Source organism: Morone saxatilis, unplaced genomic scaffold (assembly GCF_004916995.1).
Source record: "Morone saxatilis isolate NCDOM2014 unplaced genomic scaffold, NCSU_SB_2.0 Contig8, whole genome shotgun sequence".
Classification (NCBI taxonomy): Eukaryota; Metazoa; Chordata; class Actinopteri; family Moronidae; genus Morone; species Morone saxatilis.
This window is the reverse complement of record NW_023340257.1, coordinates 13,594,796-13,615,227: the sequence shown is the minus strand read 5'-3', so window position 1 is coordinate 13,615,227 and position 20,432 is coordinate 13,594,796. Positions and strand designations below refer to the sequence as shown.

The window sequence follows — 20,432 nt, the reverse complement described above, 5'->3', positions numbered from 1 at the left end:
GAGAGAGAGAGAGACAGAGAGAATACACCAACTGTACTAAATACAAACTGACAAATAACTGAGTTTAGCTCATGGCTTTACAACAACATTTACAACACTGGATAGATTGACACCACAGGGGAAATGAGCATGACTCCCTTCTACTTACCATTCTGTCTCCCATATGCTTTAAAAAAACAGGAATGGTAATGGAAGAACAAATATGGCATCCTTCTAGTTTGATATCTTTTCTTTACTTTAAAGGAGGCACAACAGATGCTCTGTAGGAAACTATAGCTCTGTTTATCAGCTAAAACATGCCCGAGGCTGAAACGTCATGTCTTAACTACTAAACAGAGCTGTATATCTCAACAGAGGAAGTGGAGTACCGTGCCTGCCTTTCTTTTCCTGATGTTCTGCTTTGTTGGCAGTACTTTGTCTGTGGCTGTGTGAATTGTGTGTGACTTTTTGGATTACAAAAGGGGGTTAAGAGTTCTAGTGAAACAGCAGCAAGTAAATCAAATGCAAAGGTGATATAAATAAGATTGCAGTTACATTAATAATATGTACTATGACACTTATAAAAAAACTAAAACTATTTTTTGTGTATATGAAGGAATTGGAGCAGATCTGAAAAGACGGAAACTGTTCTTGCAAAATGTATTATTCACAGTCCTTCAGGGGATGGAGTGTTTAGACATGTAGACATGCAACGACTATAAAAAATTATTAGTTGGGGGCTTAGGAAAAAAATGACAAAAGTAGTAGTTTTTTCACAAAGCATTACATATACTTTTCATACAAACACACACAAACAGGACCATATATTTGTTGTTTCTGAGTAATGTTCAAGATACAACTGTTAGGAGGTTTTCATTGAAAATCCCCTACATTCTTATTTTGTCTAGTGCCTAAGCACACTAATACTGTCTTACTCACCTCATCCATTTAGGCATGGTACAATATGAAAATTCCATGTCACAATTATCTTGGCCAAAATAATTTAAATTTACTATATTATCATGATAAAATAACTCTTAAAATGCACTAAATATATGAAAATAATTAAAATAAACAATAAATAACACATTTTGGTTAAAAAAAAAAATGATTGCATCACATACACTGTAGGACTCATAACTCTTTAGTGGGTATACCATGGGCAAGCTGAGACTTCAGCTATGGTGACAGACTTAGGATTTTGAAATGACTTTAAAGATGTGGGCTCCCCCATGTGGCAAATGAAAATAAATCAGGAAATCAATATAGGACTGCTTTTTCTCATGTGAGCATATTCCAGATTATCCCAATTCCTGATTACCCTGATAATGATTTTTCATAATAATAATACATGATAAAGCTGTATATTTCCCATCCCTGTGAAGCTTCTAACCCTAACCCTAACATGCGTTTTTTTATCCGAATTACAGCGGCTAAGACGGAGTCTGCCCCCAGGATTGCTAAGGAGAATCTCGTCAACTTGGACCACGACCACCTCAGCTACAGGGTTGCCTACCATCGAGCCTGGCCCTGTACGCCGAGACCGCTCAGCCAGCATCAAATACACCCCAGACAGGTAACTCTCACTCCCTCACTGCAATCAAGGGCAACACAAAAACTATGAACAGTATCAGATTTATATCAGCAATTTTATGGTTGCAGTAATTCATTGATCTAATGGGATTTTCCTCAGTGAAACATGGAACAACTCAGTGATGATGACCATTTCAAAGAGTCGTTCCATGTCTGCCTCCTGTGCTGCCTCCAACCACCTCTACAGCAAACCACTGGGAAGACCAGGTGTGTGTAAGTGTACAAATCTACTTAACACTCTGAGTAAAAGTCGATCTACATCTACTAAATTTTTTTTAATTGCAAGATCTTCTCAGCTTGACTTTACGGCACATAGTTCCACATTTGACAATCAGCTCTGTAATTGACGTGACTTAAAAAATTGCAAAGAATTTATTCAAAAGCAAATTCAAAAATAGTAACAAGAGCAAATTATGTAAAGACTGAAACATCAACATGAATTGCTCTCTTTTTCAGGTTTCCCCTCTTCCAACGTGTCACCTCTGGGCTCTCCGTGCCCATCTCCTCCCGTCCAGGGCACTCCTGTCTCCAGCCCCACAACAAAGACATGTTCAGTGCAGCTTCCTGAGCCGGCTGGGCCCCTGACAGAGCGGACCCCTGGCTCTGTGGCCCCCAAGAGCCACCACAGAGCCTTAACTCACAGCCAGAGTGCCCCAAGCTCCACCACCCCTCACTGGCGGCCTCCGTCTCTCTGCGGCAGGTAACATCGCACACTAGATGCATTCATTTATTCATTCAAATACTGGAATACAGCTTCAATAGCATCTCTTTGTGTTTGTGTGTATGAGTGTCCATTTATGTGAAAATGAGGGGAACGAGTCACTTCATTAGTCTTTTCTGAGAGGACAGGAGCTGCTTCAATTATCAGACGAGAAAGAATGATCAGGATGGACTAGCATGCATCCTCTGAATGTGTCTGTGTTTCTCTGCTCTCTTTCTATCAGCTGTGGCAGGCCGTTTAACAATCGACTAAACCACGGGGCAGAATCTGTCGACAAAGGAGACAGAATACCCCATCCAGGTAAACAGCAGAGTAGAGCCTACAGTGGTTACTATTAGACATATTCAATTCAATTTCAATTCAATTCAATTCAATTCTATATTGTCTATATCTTCTATACATCTATCCAACTCAGTTATAAACCATAATCACCACAGAGTTTAGTACAATAAATAGTCTTAGGAGAGATTTGGTCATGTACAGTAGTAGAATCTCTGAATCTTAGTAAAGTAAATTATATAAAAGGTTGAAGAATATAACGTGATAAATACAGATAATGCATCCAGCTTATTTTCTAGGTTTATCATACCACAACTGCCCTCATTGTAACTTTTTGGATAGTAACCATTAACATGCTTACATGAAATTTCATATGTATAACATGTGTAACGTCTCCCTAGATGAGCGTGCCGTAGCTTCTTCAGACTATGACAGCACCTACGACAGTACCTACGAGACCAACCACAGTGACAGCAGCGACTTTGCACAGAATGAAGAGGAGGGAGATGGAGGCAAAAAGCCGCCTGAATCGAGGGAACGTTGCAGAGAGTATCTTCCAGAGGGCATCGTTCTTCACCCGCTCCTGCCATCACCAGAGGTAGGCAATCAGACAGGTTTAATATGGTAATGAGAAAAAAAATCTCTGTTATCTGGTTTAATGTGCTTTAAATCTCTCCAAAGACAACAAGAAAGACAGAATTTTGCCAATTAGGTTACGTTTTTACAATCATTTAACCTACTTACAGCCATTAGATAGATATACTTAATAATAATAACTATACTTGATAATAATAACAACATGAAAAAATATAAAATTCCTTCCCTAAATGCTGGAAACCAAGCAGTGGTGCAGTCTGATAGTGTCTGATAGAGTTTGTCTGTATCTTTCTGACCTTTCTTTCTGTACCCCCACCTCTAACTGTTAGGACAAGCCAATCTTGGCCCCGGAGCCTCTTGTGATGGCAGGGCTGGACCCTCTGATGAGTCAACTGAACAACTGGAACTTTCCGATTTTCAGTCTAGTGGAGATGACCCATAGCAAGACAGGCTGCATCCTGAGTCAGGTAAACACTAATTAGCTAGGAAATGTTGAAACCTATATGACATTTATTAAATGAAAACACATCGATACTGATTTAATTAATAGAGACCCATGTTGACGGAAAATGTTGACATGTGTGTAATTAGCAACTTAATGTGGTTGTGACATTTGCTGTTGATGGAGGCAGTGGGAAAAGGCAATTTGCATTTTGCTGGCAATAACAACAACACTAGAAAATGAAAGCGGATATCAATATGTCTGCTATAGGTCAATATCAGCCGATAATATCAGTCAATCAATATATTGTTTGGGCTCCAGTGTTAATATCAGTTAGGAATAGGTTAGGATTGTTCTTATCAGGCCGTAACTGCCTCTAAACCTCTACAGAAATTATATATGGTTCACAGTATGTTTTCTTTGTTTAATGTCCCAGGTTTCCTATAGGCTTTTTGAGGACACAGGCCTATTTGAGACCTTCAAAATTCCCGTACAAGAATTCATGAACTACTTCCACGCTCTGGAGAACGGATACAGGGTCATCCCTTGTGAGTAGAAGATCTCCATGTTTATCAAAATGTTTAAGTTAACTATTGATACGCAGCATTTCCTTTATCCACCACCAGGTGGAAGTGTTGCTTTGTCAGTGAAGTAAAGCACCACTAACAGGCCTTTGACTTTCAGATTCAGGAGGTTGTGGCTGTTCATGTTGCTCAGAGCTAGAAGCAATATCAGGTTTCCTGTTTATTATATTTAAATTTAAATTTAAATTAAAATTTTATTTAATAATTGTGTGACTAATATCAGAAGATGATCATATCTAGCGTTCTTGTTTTTCTTAAAGGAATGTGAATTAGAATATGTGGCCAAACACAGTAGTAGTGTTTTTGATTACATTATTAGTTTTAAGTGTATGTTTCCATGGATGGACATCCTATGAAAACAGGAGAAATAGTCCCTGCTCAGTGTGAAATGTTCGCATCATACACCGTGCAGATTTTACCAGCCTCTCAAAAATGTGAGCCTTAACACCCCTCCTGCTTACCACTTAACACTGAGCTTGTCTCAGGTTTAAGATTATAACAACTGACTATTGTTAATCAATACCAACCCCTTTCAAAACTATAATTTGTCAGCATAGTCCACAAAATAGACTTTTGTTAAAAGGCAGAACACCATTACTTCGGTAATGTTACAGATTCCTTGTCTAAAAGAGGCTTTAGTGTATGTTGTTTTCCAGTTCCAGCTTGGACTTCATCACACCGCCTTCCGCTAGTGAGAATTGCCATTTTATTTTACCCTTCTCAGATCACAACCGGATCCATGCCACTGATGTGCTGCATGCTGTTTGGTACCTCACCACTCAGCCTGTGCCAGGCCTGCCCACCTTGCTGACTGAGAATGGGATACACACTGGTGAGGACTTTTACTACATACAGTAGTTCCTTAAGACCAACCATTTGAACGAATGTTCCCTCGCTCTTGCCCATATTCTGGGGAATTTAAATTTCTTTTTTTGTTTCCAGTCTTAGAGTCGAGCTCAACATTTTGATTGGCTTGAGTGGTATAAACTGTGGATGTCTCAATCCCTGTGTGTTTGTTGCCCATCTCTCCTATTTCCTTTCATCCGTCTCTATTATCGCTATCTAATAAAGGCATAAAATGCAGCATATTATAATTTTCAAAAAACAGAAATCTAATCCAATCTTATGTTTTGATTTTTCAAACTTGTCAGTTTTTTCTTTGCCTTTTTGTCTTACTGTAAGTAAGTGTGAGTGGGTAATAGTAATTGTGTCTGGATGAAAAATGTAATACAGCAGTCATATTAGTGACACAGAAGGCTTTCAAAACCAACAAAAAAACACAAAACTACAAAACATACTGTACACATACACACAGTTAACAAATGATCCCATCCACATTTGAGTAAAAACCCTCCATGCTTACTGCGCTGTATATATGACTGGCCCCACAAGACTAGAAGAAAATAAGGGTTGCATTTAATCTTCTCGATATATCAGCCCTGACTCAGAGCCTTCATGGAGGGCTTCTTGTTTGCCATTGTTTATGTTCATTTACAATGTTTAGTGTGATAGTTAGTTACATAGTTTTGTCACGTATTACTCATTTCACAGTCAACAACATGCTGATGATAAATACTGTCTGTAGAGGAGGTGCAATACTGAGAGAACCAGAGAGAACCAGCAACTACTGAGGCTGGTAGCATTTAAGCACCATCAGTGACTGAGGTTTTCTTTTTTCTCCCATAGACTCAGAGAATGGCATTACGGCTGGTGCCACAGGCTTCCTGGTATCCAAGATGAACTCTGTGCTGGAGGACGGCTATGGCTCCCTGGCTGGCCTTATCCCTGGCCTAGAGCTCATGGCCCTGTATGTAGCTGCTGCCATGCACGACTATGACCATCCTGGAAGAACTAACGCCTTTCTAGTAGCTACCAGTGCACCACAGGTAAATAAATGTAGGTGTGTTTCAGGAAGGACTGTGGTGATGGATCAGCAGATGCGCTGATGCATAATGAAGATCATTTACCATTTCATTAAAACAAGGGTAGCTTCAGTTGGGATTTATTAGAATTAGGCCTTTTTTTTGTCAGGAAATTGATGTAACCCATTACTACTACTGCTGCTATATGAAGACAACTCTTCATCTTCAAATAAGAAGAGTATGTTACTCCCCACAAGCAAACACCAAGCTCCCAAACTAGGGAGTGACAAAATCCCACCCAAAACTACATCCAGAGCCTAACACCAACTATTATGTGGAATTAGCTATGTGTTGCAGGGCACCAGCTGATGTGTGGCAAATCCCTAACCAATCACCTACATAAATATGCATTAACAGACCAAGAAAGCAAGCTTCGGCTATGCAGCAAATACTCACCAACTTAAGCATGTTAAGCTCAAAACTTCTGTTTATATGCTTTTGTAATGCCAAATGTGAATTAGACTATATCTATATTTGACTAATCTATCCTATGTGAGGAACATGTAGGTTGAAAACAATAACTCCAGATCTGGAGGATAGCAGTGAATATGCAGGTCAGGGTTTAGTATCTTGCTAAGGACATTTTAGGGCCTGAAATGTGACTGTTAATTGTATTTTGAATTTCTTTAGCCCAGACCACAATCTAAAACGAAGATGTGAAGGGATGAATAAGGCCCTGTAAGCTATGGTAAAACACAAAGGAGCTTACATTTTGAATACCAGTATTGAATGTTTCTTTCTCCTCTTGGTCTTCCACTGTAGGCTCTTCTATACAATGATCGTTCAGTCTTGGAAAATCACCACGCAGCTTCGGCGTGGAACCTCTTCATGTCTCGACCTGAGTATAACTTCCTGACTAACCTTGAACATGTGGAGTTCAAGCGCTTCCGCTTCCTAGTCATTGAAGCCATCCTGGCCACCGACCTCAAAAAGCACTTTGACTTCTTAGCAGAGTTCAATGCAAAGGTAAACATTTGAATCTGTAGAACAAAAACGTGACGTCCATCTGCATTTTATTGACATCATTGGTCATCTCATTTTAGCTTTTGTTAAGTCTTTTTATTTTTTCATATAATAAAAATGCTCTTTTCTCCCAGATTGTTCTAAACTGAAGTTGACAACCAATCAGTAGGAAATTCTTTACAAATCACTGGTTTTCTCTTTACACAAACCTTCCTGTGCACATCCCCCCAGGTGGGTGATGAAGGAGTGTCCGGTATTGATTGGACCAACGAAAATGACCGATTGCTGGTGTGCCAGATGTGCATAAAGCTTGCTGATGTCAATGGACCGCTGAAGTGTAAGGAGCTGCACCTGCAGTGGACAGAGGGGATCGTCAACGAGTTCTACGAACAAGTATGCTCACAAATTTCTGCAATCAGACAGGAAGAGATTGTCTTTCCGTGGTCACCTCCCTCATCACAAATCACAAGTTATTAGCCTTTAGACAGATAGTACCTCACACATAGATAGATGGGAGTCTACTGTACAGAGTACAGTAAGTACTGAATCAAATAACTGATTAAAAAGGGCAAACACTGCTGCTAACAGAAGTGGAAAATATATTAAAGTAAAAACTGAGCAAAACTAAAGGCTTCAGAAAATTAGAAATGACAGAAGTTAACATAAAATATCACTGAATACTTTATATTATTATATTATTGATTTAGATAATGTTGACTTTTAAAAGTCTGTAAATTTAAAGCAAATCTATGTAACATTTGCTGCAAAGCTCAGTAATGTCAGTTAAATAATAATATCTCTCTTAAAGGTCCAGTGTTTAACATTTAGAAGGATCTATTGGCAGAAATGGAAGATATCACGCAGAAATACCTTTTTATTTTTGTAAAATCACCTGAACATAGGAATCGTTATGTTTTTGTTACCTTGTTGCCTTTTTTTTATATACAGATGCCATGGAATTTGCTATGTTTCTACAGTAGCCCGAACCAAATACTGGCTCTAGATAGGCGCCTTTTGTTGCCACGGTACTTTCTCCTTTGCGCTTGGAAGTGGTAGGGTGAAACGAAGGAGTTGGGATCTGCAACTACAGATGCAACTAAATCATACACACTGGACCTTAAAGTTTGATTATATTAACCACCATAAGCTTTGACTGACGGGGACCAAACAACCCACAAACTGACTTCAGACAATTGCTCTTTTTGCTCCCCATCCTCCGTTGTGAGTTCAGGGTCAACTGCTCTGCATATAGGGATGTACTTTCCTGCTCAAGGACCCTTCAGCTAGGTTTGATGTGTGTAACTGGATGTTCCCTCTGAACAGAAATAGAATAGTCAAAACACTTACCTACTAGCTCATGAATTGTTAAAGACCACTGTAGACGGATGCCTAGCAACAAATCCTGTTATTAACTAACAATGGCTCTTATTGGTCAGTTCAATCAGTGCAGAGCAAGTCGATAAAGATCAGATCTGATTTACCAGAGAGATATGGTTACTTGCCTAGCAACGACATGTTGTAAGTAGAATAGTACTAATTTGAGTCTTTTAAGCTATAATTGAAGCTATTTGTTGCACTGCAGTCATACTCATTCTTCTCAAAGTGAAAAATCTTTGTATTTGTAAACAGACTGTACAGACTGTAACAGCCGTTTGTTATCACAAGGTTACTTTGACAATCAGCAAACTCATTATCTGCATTTATTTTGTTTATTTTGTCAATTTTTAATGAAGGGAACATATGTACCAACGATATCAGAACACTGTGTAGCAGCTAGAAACCTTAAATCATAGCTGTGCTGATTACTGATAAAAAAAAACCACTCCTCTGATCTGTTTCTGAAGTGTAGCATTCTGCTATCTCTCTCAAACCTTCTGTTCAATTCTCATAATAGCTTTGAGAATTATGTATGTCCTTTGAGGGAGGGGCTGGATAGAGTGAGAGAGAGCGCGTGTGTGTATGTTTTTCTCTTCAGAGGGGAGCAGGGTGACCCAAATGAGTCATCTTTGACAGAGCTCATTCACAGTCACACAGAGCAAGATCACAGGGCTGGAACTGAGGCTGTCAGTGGCAGAGTCAGTACAGATACACACACACACACACACACACACACACACACACACACCTACACACACATATAGATTGTACACACACATACAAACACGTTAACATTATGCTCAAACATTGGCAATTTTGGGTTTCAGGGGATAAACCATTCTCTCTCTCTTTCCCCCCACTCACGTTCTTACTATAAATATAGGCTACAGTATACACAAACACCTCTCACAAAAACCACTTCTTCCAGGTTTCAGGTTGCTATAGCAATGGGAGCCCTTGCCCCTCTGTTCTCCTACTGGATTGCTTTAAATGCCCTTACATCAGAAAACAAAGGCAAAATACAAGACTGTCACTATATATGAAAGTAAAACACATAATATTTCACATCAGACACTTTTGCAACACATCTTTATCATCAAGAAATGGTGAAATAATGGAAAATATCCCAAAATAAAAAGTCCCTCTGTTAATTATATAGATTTGTTTATTTACATTCTATTAAGAAAATCAATTCATACAATTCCATTTTTTAATTAATTATCTATCGGGAACAAAGTATTTTTCTGGAACAGGCACTGAACAGGTGTATTTTTAAGGTTAGTGTGGATATGTCCTTAGTGTGTATGAATATCAACAGGGCCACCAGGAATGCAATCAGCACTATAATGAAGAGATTCTAACCATATTGGCTGTCTGAGATATGTGTTCATTGTATTGCTCTCTTTGTGGACACAAAATAGAAAAATGGAATGACAAATATCCCAAGGACGAGGAAGGAACAGCATGGCTCCACTTTGGCTTGTCTTTATCCGACCTCTATTTACAGTAGACAATTGTTATACAATCAAACCAAAAATCACCAAATACAATCATAAACATCTGATATGTTGTGGGGAGTCAGGCTTGGTTGTTGCACCCTGTCTATGCAGAGACAGTGCAAAGATAGTTAGTCAAATGATTCATGTCAGTATTTATTGGTGGTGACCTTGTGGGTAATAAATACACATTATTATAGTCATCATTACTGTGGCAAATCTCTGCTGACATTCTCATTTATATGACTGATCACTACAGATGAGCTAGTTTAAATTGATGTTTTTCTATTTGTAGTCCTCTTGACCTACTTCAGGAGACTATACACAGAGTTAGTGTATGTGGGACTTTCTGTGCTTGCCTGTGAAGCTGTACAGGAAGGATAAAATGTATATCTGAGTTTAAACAACTTGTGTGATATAGAGTTAACCTAGATGTATATTATAAATACAATATAACATATTTAATATGTAACTTAATCTTGTATAATGTAGTGTGACATGTATTGTAAAGCGCTTGGTCAGAAGACTACAAAGACGCTATTTAAGAGCAGTCCATTTAAATTAAGGCAAAGCTTCACAGAATTGTTTTCTGTTAGGAGGTGAAGCTGTTAAATATGTAGCTACACATGACAAAATCAACACTTTTGATTCCACATATTTATCAGGCACTAATTGGTAGATGAAGTTGATATGAAATAAATCACAAAAATAATTCAGCATTCATTTGACATATTATATATCAGATTTTTACTGGATCAAGCACATATTATTGATCCATAAAAGGTTTATTGAAAGAGAAGTGGTTTTAGATCCAATGGTACCAAGCATGTGACATAACGCCGTATAGTTTTTTGATAAACAGCCCTTTCTGTATGATATTGTATTTAGTTGATGGACAAAACAACTAATTTTATCCACAGGAAAAAAAACAACCTTTTGTGACTAAAGAATAAAAAAAGGATGTTTTAAAAAGTTTACTTGTGCTTAGGTAAGCTAGTCCATTAAGTGCTGTAAAGAAAAATATAAAAGGTTGTGGTATCAAGGAATCAGGGAAATGTATTTATCATTATAATAAACCTTGTGTTGTCCTTCATCCTACACACAGAAAAAGATAATCAAATTCCTAGAATAACATAAAAAATAAACTAAATATAAATCCATATATACAGTTATTCATATAACGTTACATATATACAGATGTACACAGCCAGGAAATAATTCTGCAGTGCATCTTTTAGATTTGTGTCTGGGGAAATGTAAACAGCAGCAACAAAATAGTGATGATAATATGGTTTCATCTTCATATAAAAAGAAACAATGTCCATCCACTGAATGTGCATCATCCATGTAAACACATCAATTAATGGGTTATCCATAAGTCAATATATTATTTTCATTAAATCAGTTGCATATGTTTTATTTATTTTTATTATTCCGTATTTTTTATTTTGTAAACAGTACTCTGAATATGCAGTTGAGTAACAAAGCAAACAGAAATCATCTGCAGTGGATAAATGTCCAGTTTTCTATCATCATCTATAACTTGCTCTGTGGTTCATAGAGTGAAACGCTTTTAACATCAGAGAAGATAAAAAAAAATATATGTAAATAATAAAAGAATATGTTTGTATTCATGTCAAATCAGTTGAAGGTTGTTGATATTGACTTTAAGTGGACAGAAACATAAGCCAAAGAACCTATCTACTAATTTTAAGAAAGTTAGCAAAGTTTGAATTCAAATATCTCATGAATTCTTAAGAACTTATGTTCTTTAGACTAAAGAAAGTCCTGGATTCATTTAAGGCCAAAAACTTTTTCTGTCCTGGAGCCATAAAAATATATAGAAAAATGTTCTGTCTCTCCTGAAATCTCATCATTATATAATCTAAATGTTCCATTTTCCACTGCATTTATAAACAGTATAAATACTGATCACTTCTGTTGCCACATTTGTACCCTTCTAGGGTGACGAAGAAGCAAGCCTGGGCCTTCCCATCAGCCCATTCATGGACCGGTCCGCTCCGCAGCTTGCTAAACTACAGGAGTCGTTCATCACTCACATAGTGGGACCTCTGTGCTCCTCCTACGACTCTGCTGCGCTTATGCCGGGACACTGGGTTGACCCACCTGAGGGAGAGACGGAGCCAGAGGAGGCGAAGGAAGAACAAGATACAGAAGAGGAAGATGAGGATATGGCAGATGAGGACGCATCAACAGGTTCTGACACCTCCCGTATGTCAACTTCTTAATTATTCATGTTGCAGAAAATATCTCGCTGATTATATTGAGTTGTGCATGGCCTCTAATGATATCTGCCTCAGTGAGTATTTATTCAGACTACATTATGTTATTAAACATGTTGCTTAGTGGGAGATTTGACTGGAAGATCTTGTTTTGCTTATCTCTTGGGGTAAGGTAGAAATTGTAAATCAGCACTGTTTGGAGAGGAACAGGCTCAAGTCTTTAAGCAGATGTATGATGAAAAGGTGGTTTCAAAGTATTGATGTGCACAAGAGCACTGATATTCACTTTATTATTATTTATTGTGCAGCACATTGTGCATAGTTATAACTAGTTTTCTTAACTTATGGTACTTGGCCCATTCAAATTAGTTTTAAGGTGAGCTGTGGATTTCAGAATTGCTATTGTGCAACTGTGCTATTTCATTTTTACAGTTTGTCTCTGCTAGGTTTTAATAGGAGTTGCTTTATTTGCATTTATTGGAAGGCATCATACCATTGGATCCTACAATGGAAAGAATGCCAACATGCTGAATGAAAGATAAAGTCATGTAAAGCTTTCTCGGGAGCTTGTCTAACTGTTGGCTTTTTGTCTGACAGAGCGGCAAAAAACCAAAAAGGTGAGCAGGAGGAAAGTGTTTTGCCAGATCACACAGCATCTTCTAGAAAACCATGAAATGTGGAAGAGAGTCATTGCTGCAGAAGCCCAGGAGGAGGACCAGAAAGAGGACCCAAACTACATCAGCAGCCCCACCGACCCTATCACAGCCATTCATGAGGAAGAGGAGGAGCAAGCAAGCAAAGAAGAGGAGTCGACTGATGGCCTCGATGAAAGGGAAGAGGTGCCGGCTATAGAGGAAGAGGAAATCCTTCCGCAATCAGAGACTTCAGGGGAAAAAGAGGAGGAACCAGAGTGATATTATGAACTTTGACCTCATCTTAAACCAGGCATCTGGACGTTGTCTAAAAATGTTTGTTTCTTTCCTAACTAAACTCTTATTATGGTAGCCAGCACATCACTTCGACACAACACTGTAGAAGATGTTTTGGGTAATATGTGCCTAACAAAAACTGGGTTTTGAGGACAGGGATGATGCATGCCCAGTTCATCTGACAAGGGGGAGAGAGGTGAGATGAGCAAAAGATGAAGTGACTGAGGAGTAGAGGAAGAAAATGAAAAAAGAGAATGATTGGGACTGTATTTGTTTTTGTTGTAGTGTTTGTTTTAGTCTGGATCTGGTGCCCTGCCCTCACCCAGGCTGCCCATCCTGCACTATGGGCCAACCACGCTGATTCACAGGTTCACTCCACCAGTGAGTAATACACTGTCACGAGCCCCCCCCCCCCTTCACTTCACCCTTCTTGTTGCTCCCATGCAATCAGCACACTGTGGAGCCACCCAGCTGGTTGAGGATGTGCAACAAGCCCCTTCTCCTTGAAGACAATGAGATGAAAGCCAGGGAAAAAGCTGTGTCCACTGAGGCTCAGCCATGGATTTGTGACGGAAAAAGGGCCAGTTGTAGCACATTGTGTATACAGACATACACCCACACAAGCTTCACACACACACACACACACACACAAACACACACACACACAAACACAGACACACACACACACACACACAGTACACCACAGTGCACTGCAATACAGTAGAAACGCATTCCACACTCAGAACAGATAGGAAGTTTAACAAAGAACCCTGTTGCTCTGAAAGCATTATTCTCGCTCAAGGAAAAACATACAAAACAAGGTTTTGTTCATGTTAAACAATGTTTGTCGTTAGTCACATGTTTTCTCCCCGACTCGTTACCCAAAATCATTTCAGCACACCTACACATTTCCAGGCCACAAAACTCAGGAAGGCAGAAACCCGTAGGTAAAAAGAAACAAAAAGGGACTTGCAGTGTCCTTGTCCTTTTACTTGTACAAAAATTTCTGTGCTGTGTGAGAAGCTATTGATTTAACGATAACCACAGAGACATGTGGTTCGCTTTGTGAATCACAAAGGACAGACTAAAACTAACTCACAAGACACAAAACTAGGTAATAAGGTAATGTGTTTTGCTAAGGAAATATAATTTAAATCCACATTTTATGTCACTTCCCAACTTGTTTGGTTAATCTTTACAGTAATGTACTGGCTAATGACAAGAATTCTTTTTTGCAATATAATTTATAGTCTGGTATGTAGGCCAAATGTTTCGGAAAGTAAAGTAATCCAGTAAGCCATAGTGGCCCAAGCCAGGGCTGACTCACAGCTCCAAATCACCCACGAGGAATTACGTCAATGAGACATTTAAAACACACAAACAAACAAACAAACAAACAAGAAAACTACCCTGTGGAGCCTGTTTCCATCCAGGGGGTGCTGTGTACCCACGAGTCTCATCACTCAATATTTCATTATTTTAGTTGCACAAAAAGGCAAAAAATGTAATGTGGAAAAAATTATATTAACCATTTCTGAGCCGTGGAACCCAGCTTACTTAGAAAAAAAAGAACAGAAAAAGAGTCACAGCTGCATAAATGTATAGTGATAATTATTATATGGTGTTAACTATTAATGTATGAAGTAAAGTCAAATTTAGGATTAATGGAATGAAAGCCTCATAGTGTCATAGGCTATTTTTACCTACAATGAGGAAATATTTCAGTCCTCAATGAGAGCAAATCAAAAAAGCAGAATGAGTGACGTGAGAATTTTACACGAATGAGGAGGAAAATGTGCTTTGACTAAACCTGTCATGGACGATGACTGCACTCTGCATAGCTTCTTTTTATAGTAACATGTTTTGGCTAAAAGTGTAAAAGAGTAAGCAAAAGTTCCATTGAAATCTGATCGTTGGGTAACAAACTCACCACACCTCTGGATTTATTTTTCCTCCATTTGTAGCCATTATTGATGACAAAGCATATTGCATAACAGGTTGTGCCGGTGCTCTCCTTTGATGTCCTCAGAGATTCAGATTGGTTGTGATGGAGATAAGTGTGAACAAGGGGAACAGCCTTAGTAATGAGGCTTAGTAATGAAAGAGGAAGGAGGAGTTAGAGAAGCCTTTTAGCTTGACTTGTAGCTGCTTTTGAAGGGTCAGAGGGGCTTCAGATATATTTTCATACTTCAGCAGATTCCCCTAGATGCAACTCTTTGAAGATGAGCCAGTTTGGTCGGATTCAAAAGCATGTGATATTCTACATTTCCAAGTTTGTAAAATGCATTACAGGGATATGCAGCAAGTGTATTTGATCTGACATCAGAGAAGCCATAGGAGCACTGTATGGATCCAGATCCAGAGATTTAGGGATGTTTTGTGTCTTCACTTACCGATTTGTGGCAGGTACTTTGTGTCAAAACTGTAAAGTGAACAAGGGCACATTTCAATACGTATACATACATAAGACTTAGATTTTTTTTCTTTTTTTGAGATTTTGACAGCACTTATTGGGGAATCTGCCTGAAACTTAAGGCTGACTCAAGAAGTGAGGTAGATTTTTATAGGTAAATCACAGTATAGGGAGTGTGTGGTTGTAATGTCAGGTATTTAAGCACCATTGATCTGTAATTTTGCTTCAGCTCTGCGGGAGGTAGGGAATTAGCACCATTTCAGTAGCAACATCCGTCAATGATTAGCTGAGATGCATATGAGATGACAGAAAATGCCCAGACATATTGGGATTTGCTGAGTCACCATGAACATTCAGAAACAAAATAGCAAACAGGCAATTTGAAACCATGCAAGCTGTGAGTTGCAGTTGAGTTCTTTGGTGAGGGTCGATCTCTGATCACGACCTGATGACCTGAACAAAAAAAAAAAAAAACATTACCGGGGAGGCAACATTGACATGAAAACAGCAACCAAAAACAGCATAAGATAGGAATACAAAAATCCACTGCAGATACAGAACATTTTATGCAACCAGTCAATGGGACATTATCACTGGATAAAAACAGATGAAGCAACCTCTTCAACAGGCTTTTTTGCAGACACCTTCTTAAGTTTTACTGGCTGAACTTGCTCTACTGTGACCCAATTTCTTAACTCAATTAGAGTTTTGCTAACGTTAATACTGTCTAAGTCCTTAGCTGTATCCATTGCACTGTTATCAAAATGCCCATTGTGCAAAGGAGAGCTAAACTGTGCAACATAATGCCCTTGACTGCTTATTCCCTGTACTTACAAAAGGGTGCAGTGGTTGAGCTTGTTTTTACTGCTGTGAAAAAGAAAGCCTGTGCTAACCAAAGCCTGAGCTTAGTGTTAATGTTTCAGTTAAAGTTGAAAGCTCTTAATAGGTGTTCAAAGTCTGATTTTTTAAAATGTATTTACAGTAGCTTTTGCAGACATTGAAATAAGGAACTTTTATTTTGAAAAACTGAATTTGGTTTCACAAACTGTGACACAGCATAATTAATTAATTTAAAACAAATTACCTCCAGCATTGATGTGAATCAGACAGGAAGCCCTGGACAAAGAAAGTCCATAATGAAAAAGAGCTATTGTTGCTTAGCAACAGAAAAAAGGCAAAGTGATATCTGACCCCTTAAACAATGTGTGTCTTACCTGCCAACACGAATGGCAGCAGTGTATTTGTAGCATATGCAGCAAGATGCAGTCGGATTTGCAAGTTCCCCTCCTGAACCAAATGTCTTCCAGTAGCCTCTCCTTGCATTGGCTGGTCATGACTACCTGTAGCAGTAAAAATTATCTGTAAACACCAGCTGATACAAGACTGATCTGCACATCTGTGGATCGTGTGAGGAATCGACGGGGCGTCTTTTTGAAATTCTGTACAGCAACGTAGCTTTCAAACCTCAGTTATTCTAAAAATAACCAAGACTGTAAAAAGCTCTGCAAGCCTCCTGCCTCCTGTAAACGACAGAAATTTGAGCACACATGAATGAGCTTGAGCTCCACGCACTGTAAATACCCTACACACCATACAGTATAGCCTCACTTGCAATCTGATGTGCATACTATTGCACTGGGGTTTATTTTGCGCCGTATCTAACACTTCTATGATCCCATGCTCCACCACTATGCTTGGGAATTTGTAGACTTTCTCACTCTCTCTTCACTTATTTGCTTGAATTGTATGTGATCACAGAATTCAAAGCTCACTAGGGATCAAGTTAGTCAAAATAGATGCTTCCCTCCTCTGATCTCCCCTCACAGCTCTGCCTCACTAACTGTGTACAGTACAGTGCAGCAATCAAAGAGACTTAATCAAAGCTGTGATAGAATCTGGGGTCGCTATTTTTGTCGTAAACAATCCAAATCATTAGAGCTTGTGTGTGTGTGTGTGTGTGCGTGTGTAGTCATTTCGGGTGATTTGAGTGAGGCATACCGGGAGCGGTCAACTGGTCAAGTTTCCTTCAGTCTTTTAAGAACAGGTTTCAGTTCTGTAAGAAATTAAAGGGTCGTGTTTTTGCAATTTTTCGCTTCTAACTAAAAATCATGTATGCTTAACATAATGCTGACCATTTTTAAAAGCTGGCTTTACAGTTTTAGACTTTTAGATATTATTACACATTTTTTCCAGGGCAAGCCATTTATTTTCATTTATTTCTCTACAATATGAAAATCTGTTTGTCCATCAGTGAACATTTATCTGCATTAATTTGCATCATTATTCAGTTTAAACTCTGCATTGCATTAGTGTACAACTGCAAAACTTTGCAAAATGGGTTCAATTCGAGCCTGCAGGCCCTTTGCTGCATGTCGACCCCTCCCTCTATCTTCAGCTGTGGCCATCAAACACAGGCATAAAGAGCCCAAAGAATATATTGAAAACAGGGTTTCAAGAGTATGCTGATAGATTATCATGTTGCAAAAATTGATGGAAACCAATGGATGCCTGGAATGGTGGTTAAACTACATCCAAATTTTTGAAACACAGCAGAATTGTTTGAAAAATGGCCACTTGTAATGTAAAGCAATTAAGTGAAATGACCTAAAACATGTGGAACCACTGGTATGATCCCAGTGATTCCACAACACCAACACCAGTCTGAAAAGCAGTGTTTTTACTGCCCTCTCTGACTGAAAGTTGCACGTCTCCTTCCTCTGACAACATGCAGCATCAGTAGTATGAGAGCAATCATATGATTTTCTTTGTCACACCTGTAACCACAACTGTGATGTCACATTGTACTTACACACCCTGGAGTACACTTGTACATCACTGCAACAAGGTGAGAAGTTAGAGGTCGAAAAAACAAACAAAAAAAACAAGCTTTTTTAGGGGGTGTTAAGTTGCTCTTAAAGTTCATTAGACTCTCCTCTTTTTGGTCCTAGGTAGTATGAACTGTCTTCTGGCTGTCAATGACAGAAATGTTTGAGACAAAATTATTTATTTTCATCTATCGTAAATATAATTGGTAAAGATTCTTGGTCACCAAAGTGTAAAAGCTCATGTCATCTGTTTCGTTTCAACTCATCATTACAATATGGACCAGTGGTTTGTGCCAGGCAATTGCATGGCATTTATAAATCTTGTTTAACAATATTTTTGTGTAAAAACTGGGCCAGAAAACAACAAAAGTACAGGGTCTACAACTAAATTATGTCTGTTTATTTAAAGCCGGTATCAGTGGTTTCTTTAAATGACGAGAAGAAGGGAATTGCTGCACACTGGATTCACTTGTGCAAACCAAAGAAACTTTTTGAACTCTGTGGTTTTTTGTGATTTGCACAAAAAGAGCCCTAAAAGGAGCATGTTTCTTGCATTTTCTTATTTGTCAGTGTTATCCAGAACTTGGTGAAGATGTCTGGATATGCTTATACTTTGTACAAGTTCTCATGTGAAGACAAGACAGGTTAAAAACAACATAAGGACCGTCTCAGCGTTCATCCAACAGACCGGAGCTCATGGTGTTGCTCACATGTTGTTACTGTCTGTTATTATTTCACTGCCGTGTCAATAGGCAGCAGTAGCACTACAATGGAACTGACCAACTGTTCTGCTCTCAGACTAAAGCCCTTGTACTTTCTTTTGATGGTTTGAACCAAAAACATTCCTTTTTGTATTGTTTGTTGTTTCAGCCATTTTAAAAAGGCGGCTATGCTCGGCTGTGCCATACCATTTTCACATGTATGTATGTATACATTGTTTGAATGCTATACTCGTCAGCTTTCCTTGTTTTTCACAGAGGAAACCAAAACAAACTTTTTTTCATCACCTTTAAAGCTAGATAAACAAGACTGGTATGTTTTTATCTACTATAGCAGACGCTTTACAGATTCAGTTTGTTTCTTCTCTCCAGTATCTTGCACTTAACACATGTAGCAATACCTACAGGATGGGGAAATTGTGTGATTCACCAGTATTTGTTTAAGTGGAATATGACATTTTATTTCTAGATATTGTTTGACTTTGTATAAAAAAAATATATACTGTACAGATTTAAAAGTATATTATAACAAAAAACTTTTAGAAAAATATTTATTTTTACTGTTTTGTAATTTAGACACAATACTGTAGCTCCTCTATTGCCAGACTTACTGGAAGTGCCTCTCGATAATGTATTACAAAGTAACTATACAATATATTGGGATTATTAGACCATGTCACTAGCAGAGCAGTGTTGATGTTGTAATGTGAATATTGTTGAATAATAAGATTTATAAATGCTGCACACGTGTCTGTCTTGTTCTTTAGTCCTTTTCTCCAGCAACTCATAGGAGGCGTTTCAGTTTCAGTGGTTACCTTGCAATATTTGTAATGGAAGTACAGCCAAGCGCAATACAGTCACACTGTTCTACAGACTATTAACAGAGCAGTGAGTTTCAACAAAAACAAAACATATATTGACTTTACATTCCTATACAAATTCTCTGTTACAGAGGGATGGAACCAATCAGTTATACATGTGGCAGAGCACAGGACACACCTCAGGCACGATTCCGTCTGTCAACAACCCGTTCTCATCCCAACTCGTCGAAGACTGACGCTTTGACGCCAAAGGAAAGAGACAAAGCGTCAGTCTTCGAGGAGTTAGGACTGAGAACGGTTTGCTGTCAAAGGGCTAGTTTACACACATGGGCTGTTAACAATCTCAAATGCAAGTCATACTTGACTTTAATTTTACTGCAATGTGTAAGAAAAGCCACAACACAGAAATAACATGTAAACTTCCACAAGAACCACCAGCACTGGGAACCTGCTGCCACCACTGAGCAATTGTGGCTGTTTTTATAGGTTGTGTTTGGATAAGAAAGGTGGACAGAGAGCCACTATACAT

At 38.6% G+C, this 20,432-nt stretch overlaps 1 protein-coding gene across 1 annotated transcript in view; it reads left to right on the top strand.

Annotated features, from left to right (window-relative positions):
• Positions 1-19,812, top strand: part of LOC118342172 (cGMP-inhibited 3',5'-cyclic phosphodiesterase A-like) — a 49,293-nt gene extending 29,481 nt beyond the window's left edge. Inside the window, exons 4-16 of the mRNA XM_035680634.1 lie at positions 1,410-1,555; positions 1,673-1,779; positions 2,029-2,272; positions 2,517-2,593; positions 2,974-3,170; positions 3,499-3,636; positions 4,048-4,159; positions 4,920-5,027; positions 5,882-6,081; positions 6,880-7,083; positions 7,312-7,473; positions 11,918-12,185; positions 12,794-19,812. Of these exons, the coding sequence (XP_035536527.1) occupies positions 1,410-1,555; positions 1,673-1,779; positions 2,029-2,272; positions 2,517-2,593; positions 2,974-3,170; positions 3,499-3,636; positions 4,048-4,159; positions 4,920-5,027; positions 5,882-6,081; positions 6,880-7,083; positions 7,312-7,473; positions 11,918-12,185; positions 12,794-13,110 (2,280 nt within the window). The 3' untranslated portion in view covers positions 13,111-19,812. The remainder of the gene's footprint in view (positions 1-1,409; positions 1,556-1,672; positions 1,780-2,028; positions 2,273-2,516; positions 2,594-2,973; positions 3,171-3,498; positions 3,637-4,047; positions 4,160-4,919; positions 5,028-5,881; positions 6,082-6,879; positions 7,084-7,311; positions 7,474-11,917; positions 12,186-12,793) is intronic.
• Positions 19,813-20,432: the final 620 nt, after the last annotated feature.